Source organism: Penaeus chinensis, chromosome 2 (genome assembly GCF_019202785.1).
Source record: "Penaeus chinensis breed Huanghai No. 1 chromosome 2, ASM1920278v2, whole genome shotgun sequence".
In the NCBI taxonomy this organism is placed as follows: Eukaryota; Metazoa; Arthropoda; class Malacostraca; order Decapoda; family Penaeidae; genus Penaeus; species Penaeus chinensis.
In genome coordinates, this window is record NC_061820.1 from 8852504 (window position 1) to 8865003 (window position 12500).

Genomic DNA, 12500 nt, shown 5'->3' on the forward strand with positions numbered 1-12500 from the left:
TATTATAATTGTTATAATGGTATTAAAATGCTGATATAAACATTATAAAAGTTTTTCCAATAATCATGAAAAAGGTTAAATTGGTGAGATAGGTAGGACAAGTAAGTGACTTCTTGCTAAGTAAGTACATGTAGAGGCATCTATTTGGAAACACAATTTAAAGAAACTAAAGATGCAGTGGATATGGTATGCATATCATGAAATCTTAGTATAAAGGGTTAACATATATATTATCATAGAATCTATATATGGAATTTTTGAAAATATTATGGGGGTATGGAAGAGATGAGTGGTGTGGTACAGATATACAGGGTGTATATCTATATTTATTGCATTTACGGTATGTCTCTCTAGGAGTGATAAAAACAGTAGGTCTCTCTCTCTCTCTCACACACACACACACACACACACACACACACACACACACACACACACACACACACACACACACACACACACACACACTCACACTCACACACTCACACTCACACTCACACACACACACACACACACACACACACACACACACACACACACACACACACACACACACTCACACTCACACACACACACACACACACACACACACACACACACACACACACACACACACTCACACTCACACTCACACTCACACACACACACACACACACACACACACACACACACACACACACACACACACTCCTTCTCAAACAGTCTTGTTTAATTGTATCATTATCACATCACTGAGAGGATAGGCCAGTATAATATATATTTGTTGTATGAGATCATGACACAGTTATTTTATTTCAGGTGTTGTCATTTGCTGGAAACATGATGATTGAACCATACAAAATTGCAGAGGAGAATAATGCAGCATACACTCAATTATGCCAAAAATTTCTCCAAAGCAAAGGCCTGTTTCAGTGCCAACACAGAGATTGGATGTCAAAGGTCGACCTGGAAGAGAACCCCAAAGAAAGCGAGGAGATGGAAGAGACAGAGGAAAGGGAGGATAAGAAAGCAGACAAGAAAACGTTAACCCACACACCCAAAAAGCTAAAGATTGAGAGCAAACCATCCTTTTCTTCGGAAGCTGATCCTGACCTGAACGAAACGATTACATCCGGCACGATGGACTTCAAATCTCTGCAGAAAAAGGTCGTGGCTAATATCAACACCTCGGCCAAATTGGACTTCGACGCGCTGCAGTCCATCGACCCTAAGACAGTGTGGGAAAGTGGTGTTCCGTCTCCCGCTGATGAGGTTCTGGTGCAAGTTTGTAAGAAGTGCGAGAAGCTGGGCGATAATGTTGTGAAGACTGTTTGCACCCTTCTTATATTGCCTAAGGTACGTTGTTTGTTTGCCAATTCTGTGTTCTTTATTACTTGACATGTCATACAGTGAATTTTTTTATTTTTTATTTTTGATTAATCCTCATCAATTCATTTTGCACTAGTAGTTCAATTATTTAACAGATTAATGTAAATAATGATAATTACAATATTTATAGTGGTAGTGATAAAAATAAGAGTAATGATTAGGACAAAAGTAATAATAATACTAATGTTAAGATGTATAATAATGATAATAATAATAGTGATGATGTTGATAATCCAATATGGCCAACATTTTATTCCAGCATTTGAGTGCACTTCATTAAAGGGACATATTCTTAGCCTAAATAATTTCCCCAAACAGCTGTATCAACTCAAGAGCAAACTGGCAACATCAACCTGTGATGCGATGACAGATTTTATGAGATGGCATCCCTCTACAACCGTGACACAGGCTCTCATTCCTCTTTTGCAATATTGCCCCAACATGCAAGAGCAACACAGGGATGCCATAGCTCAGTTAATACAAGAATGTTCGCCATCTTTGGTTACGCAGTTGTTAAGGTTAGTTTTTTTTCTTTTCTTTTTTCTTTTACGTTCTTTCTTTCCTTTTTTTCTTTCTTTCTTTCTTTCTTTCTTTCTTTCCTTTTTTTCTTTCTTTCTTTCTTTCTTTCTTTCTTTCTTTCTCTCTTTTTCTTTTTCTTTTTCCTCATCTCATTGCCACCAGGAAAGTGTAGCGTTTACCCAGCAAGGAGTCAATTAGTAGACCTTGTGAGCTGACGTGATTTCACCCTCCCTGGATTTTTGGGGGAAAAGTATTTATTTTACCGAGATCAGTACCGATGCTGTTACAGTTTTTATAGACATTATGATTATTATAATGTTATGGGCATTACTAATAGCAGTATAAGGAAAAATAAAATATTTCCAAAAAACAAGGAAAAAGGTAAACAGTAAGATAGGTAGCACAAGAAATTGGCTCATTAGTAACCAAGTACTTGTGGAGCCAACTATGTGTAAAGACACTTAACCCAAAGCTGCTGGGGGTGCCATACCCATTTATTTTATTTTATTAATAGTCTTTACACTTAGATGGCTCCACAAGGACTAAGTCACCAATGAGCCAGTTAACCTTTTCCTTGATTTTTGGAAATATTTTCTGGTATCTTATATTTCTGTTGATAATGTCAATAACACTATAATAATTAAAATGTATAGTAATAATAACGGCATTGAAACTGATAGCATTAGTTAAAAAAATAGAAGAAAACAAATCCAAGACATTCAAGGAGAGGTGAAAAAAAGTGAGTTCACAAGGCCTACTAATTGAGTTCTTTGTAGCTAAGCACTTGTGGAGCCATTTATGTGCAGAGACATTTACCAAAACAATGCTATAGTGGACACCATATTTTCCCAGTGCCGTTGGATAAAGCCGTGGAATCCAAACTTACATCACCACTCAACGACTAGACACAGGCTAAGAACGCTCCATCTCATCTCATTAATAAGAATACTTGACTTACTGTGCATTAACCTACAACCACACCTATATGCAGCAAGTTCAATGTGAAATTGTGTTCTATAGTAATTACTTCCAAATTTCCAGTGTGTGTTAATTTGTTTTGTTTTGTTTCATTTATTTGTGTTGTATATGTTCTTCATTTTTCTTTTTTTCATGTTTTATCTTTCATTCCTCAATATCCAATATTGCTTTAATAATTCTATTTGATATTCATTTGAAAGGTTTTTTGTTTCCAGTATTGCTGTTACAAGTATATGATTTATTTTTCATCAACATTGTAATGTACTGTATATATTTTGTTTTTGTGTTTCAGTGTTTCATTATATGTAGTCGCCCTTTGACTGTGTTAAAAATGAAACTCAGTGTCGCACTCACTTTACTATATTGGTAGACATGGTGAAACCTGAGGACTTACATTAACCCGTTTGTCAGTATGACACATCACTTAAGGTATACATAAAGAAATGCTTTCACATCAGATCCACCTCATTTCTATGTTCACTTATACATATTCCATTATTTCAATTTACACTACAATTTGCTTCACATGGTTTCAACACTTTGTGAGTTCCCTGACACTTGGGGAATTTTTGATCACTGTAGAGCAAATGTCATGAAGATGCTACGCCTTGAAATGTCACCGGCATACTGTACCCTTGTTATTAGCTGCCACAGTATATGAAGGCAGACAAAGCGCAGCTTGTTTACCCAGCTGTGTTTGACTGTCTGGACTCTGACCATGTTGTGTATGGGCTCGTTAGTGATAACATACAGGCCTTTTGAACAAAACTTTCAGCACCTGGGAGAGGCTCTACCACTCTCCAAAGTCCATCCATTGCATGGAAGCATTGGTTCCACCACTAAGACAACATCATCCTCCTCAAGATTCTGGGAACTCTCTATATGACAATGTCATATTCGAATTGAGTATAGATACTCTTTTCTCCATCTTGTCCAAAAGTGATCTGCTAAAAGCTGAGGATGTTTCCAACAATGCCAATGCATGTTATCAAACTAGAGTCCCCTAAGGGGAACATGTTCGACAGAGCTCAACCTTAGGACATGTTTTGGACTCAATGGCTCTAGGTTTTTAGGGACACTGGAGACAGTAGTGATTGGCTGACCATTCAAGACAAAAGTGTGGCTAGGCATTCATCATCAATCTTCTGGCAACCATTGATGAAAGAAAGGATCTTTCGGATTGACCTGTATTTGCCGTTTTCATACACCTCCTATATAGGAAGCTGCAGGTGGCTGGAAAACCCATTCTTTGAAACTTTTTATCAAGTCTTGATCCAGGTACCCAGCTTGCAAATGCTTCCCTTAGTTCCTTATTAGTGCTGTTGCAGAGATAATCTTGAGTGTACCCTGCCATGCTGAAAACCTGGTCACTGCATCAGTTCTGGCTTCCAGTCAGTATCAAGAGAGTGAAGAAGTTTGATATGTAGCTGCTCTGCAGCTGAGTCATATGAAGAGACACCCATATCTTTTCTTTGTCTTGTGCCCTAAAGAAACTTGGAATGGCCCAAAACAGTTGACCCCACTAGCAGCAAAGGGTGATTTCCTTGAAGTAATTTGTTCCACTGGTAGGTCCCTTTGATGTTGCTGAATAGGCTTTCTATTCACCTTCTGACAGACAAAGCAGTTCTGGAGAAATCGGTCTATTTTAGTCCTCCCTGCAACCCACCAGTACTGTTCTCTACCAAGGTATGTTCCCATCCAGAATGTCCAGCAACACCCTCGTGGACATCAAGGATAATAAGCACTGTCACATGGTCGGCTGCTGGCAGGAGAATCAAACTCAGACCAACCCTTCTTAAATCCTAATGCAATGTGCGGCCTTGTGTACGCATGAGTCCCTGATCATCCAGTTGTGGCTCCAACCTATACAATTTACTTTGAGGGGGTCCCTTTGACTATGCTACAAGGAAGCCATATCTGATGAATAGTGGCTTTTCTGTAAGAGGGCCAAGATCTTCACTTCTGCAAGACTCAGTTCATGTATCAAGAGATGGGGGAGAGAAATCACGCTTTCCTTCTTACAACAGCCTGAGATGAATCTTTGGAGCCAAGCTACTGCCCTTTTGAGAGTGTGCTATTCTATTCTATATTATTCTGTTCAAGACTTACATTAATCCATTTATCAATATGACACATCACTTAAGGTGTATATATAAAGAAATTCTTTCACATCAGATCCACCTCATTTTTATGTGCTCACTTATACATATTCCATTATTTCAATTCGCACTCAATAAGCTTCATGAGGTTTCAACACATACACTTTGCAAGTTCTCTGACACTTGGTGAATTTCTGATCACTGATCACTCAATGCTGCTGGGACTTTTTTCTTCTCTTTTCTTTTCTTTTTCTTTTTCTTTGTGTGTGTGTGTGTGTGTGTGTGTGTGTGTGTGTGTGTGTGTGTGTGTGTGTGTGTGTGTGTGTGTGTGTGTGTGTGTGTGTGTGTGTGTGTGTGTGTGTGTTGTACATAGATGGCTCTGCTAGTGCTTAGCCACAAAGGAGTCAATTAGTAGACATTGTGACTTTACCTGATTTCACTTTTCCTTGGATTGGTTGGAAAAACGTTTTTTATACTGATGCAATGAATATCGATGGTGTTATTTTTATTATAGATATTATAATTACGATATATTAGTAATAGCAATATAATATGATGTAAAATATTTTCAAAAATCAAGGAAAAAGGTAAACTGTTGAGGCAAGCAGTACTTATAATTGGCTAAATGGATATTTAGTACAAGTGTAGCCATCTATGTGTAAAAACAATTAATAAAGTAAACTCACAGTATGCATGGCATGTATATACATGCCATCTCCGTCGGCTTTGGGTTGAGGAAGGTATCAGTGTCAGAAGAATTTAGAAGTTTGATATGTACTGTACAATTTTTTTTGTTTTGTCCTTGCGATTTTTTTTTACCGTACACATTTAATTTTCCCCTTTTTTATTGTTTTCAAGTTCAATATACAAAGTATATTTATATTTAGTTCAGCATCTTATATATATATATATATATATTTTGTAAATATTGTCCATTTTTGTAATTTTCCCTTACTTCCAAAATAATGTAAAACTAATCCATAAAATCTTTTACATATTGGGTACATGTAATACAGAAATGCTTTTACATACTGAATACATTTTATAATAGAAAAATGAATTTTTACATACTGGGTACATCTATAATCCAGAATTGTCTTTTTATACTGGGTGTATTTTATAATCCAGAAATGTTTTTACATACTACTGGGTACATCTATAATCCAGAATTCTTTTTATACTGGGTGTATTTTATAATCCAGAATTCTTTTTATACTGGGTGTATTTTATAATCCAGAAATGTTTTTACATACTGGGTATGTCTTATATTCAGTATGTAAAGACATCTCTGGATTATATTTTATAATTCAGGAATGTTTTAACAAACTGTGTTCATCTTATAATCCAGAAATATCTTTTTATACTGTGGGTACATTTCATATGCTATTTCAATGTTGTCTGTTTGTGTAATGCCATTCCAGTGTACAGAAACACTTTTTTATTTATATTTATTTCAAAAGTATCTTTTGCATTTAGCTTGTCCTGATGTGAATATCAGTACTTAAAATAAATAAGTTTTTTTTTTACACATTAATTAGAGTTCCCTTTTTTTCTACCATTGCACTAATGTTCAATGTTTAATGATATCCTGCATGTAATTCTCCCTCCCTCACTCCACTTATAAAGAAAAATAATTAGTTTTTAACTAGCTCATTTTCTCATTCTACTATTTACTTCCAGTGCAATATCAACCAGAGAGAGCACCAGTGACATTGACGTCCAAATCTTCCAGCTGCTGTGTGAAAGGGCCAACCACCAAGCCCAGGCAACTCATGAGGCCACCCTCATATACCTAGGCAAGGCTTCCGAGACCCACAAGACCTCAATAAAGTTTGGACACTGTCTGCTCTTCGTGGTCAAGAAGATGGGGGCTGTTATTCAAGATCGGGAGGGCTTGCAACACATAGTGAACAACCACAGCTCAAGTTTGAAAAAAGCAATTGAAGTGCAGCTTAAAAAGATTGATAGAAATAGATGATGGGCATAATAATTTAATATTTAATATTACTAATATCAAGTATCATTATTATTATGATTTGTCTGGATGTCTTTGGAAAAGTGAGAATAAAACTATTGAGTATCAAACTTTTCACTCTCCCTGATGCCTACCTTGTATATTCTATACATAAATAATACCACAATACCCACAGTAAGAAAAAGGATGAGATAAAACCAACAGTAATTAAAACAAATTTATTTTACTTAATTTATTCTGTACAAATAAAGTAGTCTATTTACCATACTTTATTACAATAATAAATTACCAGTGTGGTAAAATACAGTCCTCCTATCTACTGATTTCAGGGCCATGATGGTTTCTCTCCCTCAGCCAGTTCTCTTCCGTAGAGTGCTGATTTGTCCCTGAAAGATAAAATGAAAGCAGTGAGGAAAATAAAAAAAAGAATAAATATATTAAAAAAGAGGAAAATATAGAGAAAACACATGATGTAACTTGTGGGGAAACACAGACAAAAATTCAAAGGGAACCAATGTGAGTTCATTAAAAATCAAAGTTGTATTACTGTATACATATGGTAGAATATGAAATTTAGAATATATTCATATATTCTTTACAGTATCTTTTACATAATTAGAATTCAGACATTAAAAATTCCTTTTAACAAAGAATGTTATCAATGCATAGCCACATAGCAAGTAAGACCAATTTGCTTTGTTAAGATTAACCCTTTTAACATAAAAGTAATATTTAAATAACACCTACTTTCAGGCATTTTAGGCTTTTGTTCAATACCAAATTAGTTTTTCTGCCACTAAAAGAAATCACAAAATTCAATAATACATCTCTAACCCATAATTCCATATCTCCTACATCACCAAAAGCAACATGACTGACCATTACTGAGAAACCGTAACCAGGGGTAAACATAAGCAAGAAATCAAGTGAAGTGAATGTAGCTGCACAAAATATTGCAGTGTCACCATTCAACAGTGCCAAATCCCATGCCATTTTCTAGTTGAATACACAGTTTCCATTAAAAAATATGGCTGTACTTATATAATCTGTTTCATTTTATTATTAATAAATCTACATTATAACTTCTAATTTTCTTTCTGTAGGAAATAAAATGAAAACTATAAAAAAAAAATCAAAATATATAAGCAGTAGTGCCATCTTCCACTGAAAGTATGTAAAGGGAGCCACACCCTTTTTTTAACTTGTATTAATATTCATGTTTTTTCTACTCTTTTTTTTTTTTTTCTAATGACACCTATTCCAATATTTGAAGTCTCTGCCTGCCATAGGTCATCACAATTCCATACAATTTGTGTTGAGAAAAGTCATTTCCTTTATTTGTAATTTTTGACACTTCCAAACTGATTATTAGTAGGGAAGCCTTCAGGTTCAGGTCCTTCTAAAACCCAGAACAAACAGCCCACAATTTTCATATTAGGCCAATATACTGAGATATAATGACCCAATGCTACCAGGAAAATGCAAGATTCACTGTAGTATTGTCTTGTGAAATGTCTTTCTTTCTTTCCTAGTGATATAATACAGATGCTGATATTACCATTATCATATTTATTACAATGTTATTAACAATGCTAATAGCAATAAAACAAAATAGTGTATTTCACAAAATCAAGGAATAGGGTAAGCATCTCAGACAGGTAGGATTAGTAATCAACTCTTTGGTGACTAAACACTTATGAAGCCATCTCTGTGTAAATACAATTAAAAAAATACATTCATGCGATCCTAGGTAGTATTACGTTAACCCATTGGATCCAGATGCTTCAATGCTATCAGAGTGGTCATTAGGCTTACTTGATCTGCCACTCCGATGGCACCCTTCAGAGTGGCCGATCAAGTAAGCCTAATGCAGCTTGCAGGCTTGACACTGCACACTCACTACACTCATGTGTAGTGACAAGACTATCCTCCCCTTTGCAATGTTACTTTTTTTTTTCTGCATAAGTGTTTTTAGCTTTTTTACCATTTTCCAGATGGTAATAGACCGTTTCTCTTGTACAGACTCCATATCCTCTCTCTAGGTAGTCCATAACTAAGTGCAAGAACAATAATAAAAATAATAATAATAATAATAATGCACCACCAGTCATGGTGGCTAAATAAACAGGTAGGTGTCTCCATAAAAATTTACTTATTCAGGAATTATGAAAATATTGCACGAAATGAAGGCTGAAATAGGGACAGGATTCTGGGCACAGAAATATTATCCTTCCTGGAGCTGGCACTCTGCCAAGTTATGGCTCAAGGACAGTACATTCCACACTCATTTATCAGTTGAATAATGCAAGAGCCCCTCCCTAAATGCCAAATGTGTCTAATCGCCATCCAAGAACTATGTGAACTTATGAGTCATTCCCGTCTCAATATAGCAAAAGTTCACATCACCCGGCCCACAGCCAAATTTTCCATGACAGCGTGTTCATATCACTTGTTCCTCAAGCCAAAATCTTTCATGTGTTGGTTACAATCATTCGGACCATAGAGATTAAGATTATAATGAGTAGATTGAAATTGTAATGATTACCAGAAAGAGAAGTCAATTTTTTTTGCTAAGAAAGGACAACCCAACATATACTGGCCTGACCTTATTCGACCTTCATTAAACCACTTTGCAACATTCACAATCTTACCTGAACATGGTCATTCTCTGTGTCTCTAGGTTGTCAAGGTAGGACCCTGCCATGAAGCCCAGCAAGGGAAGGGATAGGAGCTTGAACATACGCAATTCGAACTTGACGTTGGCGAAGAAACTCATGGTGTAGGTCTAAAGGGCTATTGCAATTCCTGTAAAAAAAAATAGGACAAGCCATTAGAATAATTATCTTAATATGAGCTAACAAAATAAAAATAATATACGATAAGAAGAATAAATGAAATGGATCTGTTTCCTTCCCATTTGTAAACGGCATAACAGGCACTATCCTGATACAAAAGGCCTGATCTGGATAACTTGTTCTATATTTTTATTTCCCAACTGATTTAACTTTATATTAATTCTAGATAATCTATACATTTACTTGTCCGTATACTTTTTAACCCAGGATAATAAATCACATAATATTTATAGAACTGTAACATGGAGCCAGCAATTACAAGTATTATGGATTAACCTTACACAAAGCCCATTTCTGATTTCATGCAACTTGATCTGATAAAACTCTTTGATATTATTAAATTTAATATTTATTTTGTAGTATTATAACAAGTGATCATAGTAATATAAATTTCTGTATCAACATTCCTTCAAAATAAAATCTATGAAATATCCTGCATATAACAAAGTTGACATAAAAACTACTATTGAATAAAACCAAACTGCCAGAATGTTTACATTCAACCAATGTGTATCCTGTACAATACTAAAAGTTAAAGCATAAAAATCTGTGTATGACAGAATAATGGGGGAAAAGGGATAGCCCCACATATCATTTTTCAGAGGATAAAATACTGATGAACATCACCAAGGAAAGAGTCCTTAACAGATGAACCCAGAGTTTAAAATGAACCAGACCGACAATGGCTATTGGTTCATGGGGATAGGGGGTTAAAACTTTACAAATGGGAACCAGGTCTTTCTAAATCTGGAGCAAGTATGTTGATGAAGATCTGGAAAGTATAAAGTACCAAAGAGGATGATGCTATAAAGAGAGCGCTTTGGAAGAGAATAAATTGTCTAAAAATGAAATAAAGGTCATAAAAGGAAGAAGAAATGGGAGTTTGGGAAAAAGCTTTCTAAACAAACAGGGAGGTGTCTCCATAACTATTAAATTATTTAGGAAATAAAGAAATACTGCATGAAATGAAGGTCGAAATAAAATAAAGACTATATTACCTTATTTTGATTGCAAAACCTTTGATTATAATGGTATTTTATTACAAGTAGACACTTTCCTACCCAATGACAGTATTCTTTTGGAAATAGTGATATCCAAGTTTTTGTAATAAGCTTGCAAGTGTTGCCAACAGGATTAAATAATTTCACTAAGTAAACAAAAAATGTATTCAATCTCATTCTATTCCTAATCTATATCAATAAAGCAACCACAATAATTGGAATCTAATTATAACAGGTAACATTAGTGCACAGATGAAACGTAAATGTTACTGACAATCATGCATCCATCCATGGCCTACCTACCTATCAATACTTCCCAGAAAAGACTCTTCCTTGCATATTCTGGTAAAAGGAAACATGTAGATCTAGCTTACATGTATTACTGTTCCAATTATAGAAGCAGTCCAATTTCTATCGTTACAGAATATACAAGAAAAGAGCTTAGCTGACCTTAGCCAGAGCTATGAGGGTACAAAGACTGCAAGGATGGGTCAAGTAAAGACTTTAGGGTTTCCGACAAAGATCACTGCGAATTCCCGTAAGCTTTCACCTAAAACCAGCCAATTATATCATGAGAAAAATACTCTGTTTAGAAAGCTAATCCAGGATTGTTCCTAACATTGACCTAATAGAGAAAAAACAGCTGAGAAATCAATTCCCATGAACATTCCATCAGTTCTATTTTTAAACATATGGCTATGAATCCTCTTAATTACAAGATACATAATCTCTTCTTTCATTTTTCTTGATTTGCTCCAAACACAAGTCTTATGATTATCTGAACCAATATATTTATATTTAGAACATAGAATTACGCAATAGTGCACAGTACATATATACACCAACTTCTACATATACATTTATCATAATATACACTGATCTTTAAAAAATCCTTGAAAAGGTCTCCATGGAAATCAATCATTGCAGGACGGCCATTACTATCCACAATTAATTAAAAATATAAATAGATAATAATAATAATATTAATAAAAGTCATAGGCCTACCTTCCTTATTGAAGACCTCCCACAAACCTCAACAGAAAAATAACCCTTACCTTCACCCTCACAAGTAACACAGCCTCTTCGGTAATACTAATCACTCAAAAAGGGCAAATAGAATTAAATGTACCTTCAAGCCGACTCCGTAAGAGCTGCGGCGGCTTTTTCGGCTTTCCACTTCCGAGTGTGTAAAAGGTCCGCTGTAATCGCCGATATTGTTACTAACGGGAAGAATATTACGACTTTGTACTTTCGGAGGAAGCCTAGAGCTGTTAATCTCGGAGCCATCAAGCTTAAATGGGGAGAAAATGAGGCTGATATGGGAATTATTACGTATAGTCGATCAGCTGATTGTACTTACACAACAACCTTCTCTCCGGTCAATATGGCCGACGGTGAGGCAGAGGCTACGGGGTTAAGATATTTCGATATTTGTGCGTTGAGGTGAGTTTGTTGTTGGAGTCTAGTTGGTTTATTTTTTTGTTGTATTTTGGAGTTGCATCTGGAAGGTTTCAAGGATCAAAGACATAGTTGGGAAATATTTTGGGTCAGCGTACAAGTTTGGAGGCGTTTTTGAAATAGCTTTTACAAACGTCATTGTTTTTTTCTTGTTTTAATTAATATGTTAAGGAGAGGACCCGAGAAAGAAAAAAATAAAGAGAATGGGGACAGGAATAGACAAATAAATAAAACTTTGACACGTAGACGA

General features: G+C 35.4%; 1 protein-coding gene across 2 annotated transcripts in view; it reads left to right on the forward strand.

The window, feature by feature from the left end:
• The window catches only part of LOC125030648, a 9083-nt gene extending 2042 nt beyond the window's left edge, over positions 1-7041 (forward strand). For both annotated transcript variants that reach the window (XM_047620839.1, XM_047620830.1), the window contains exons 2-4: positions 796-1332; positions 1684-1883; positions 6642-7041. In XM_047620839.1, the coding sequence (XP_047476795.1) occupies positions 817-1332; positions 1684-1883; positions 6642-6939 (1014 nt within the window). In that variant the 5' untranslated portion in view covers positions 796-816 and the 3' untranslated portion in view covers positions 6940-7041. The remainder of the gene's footprint in view (positions 1-795; positions 1333-1683; positions 1884-6641) is intronic.
• Positions 7042-12500: the final 5459 nt, after the last annotated feature.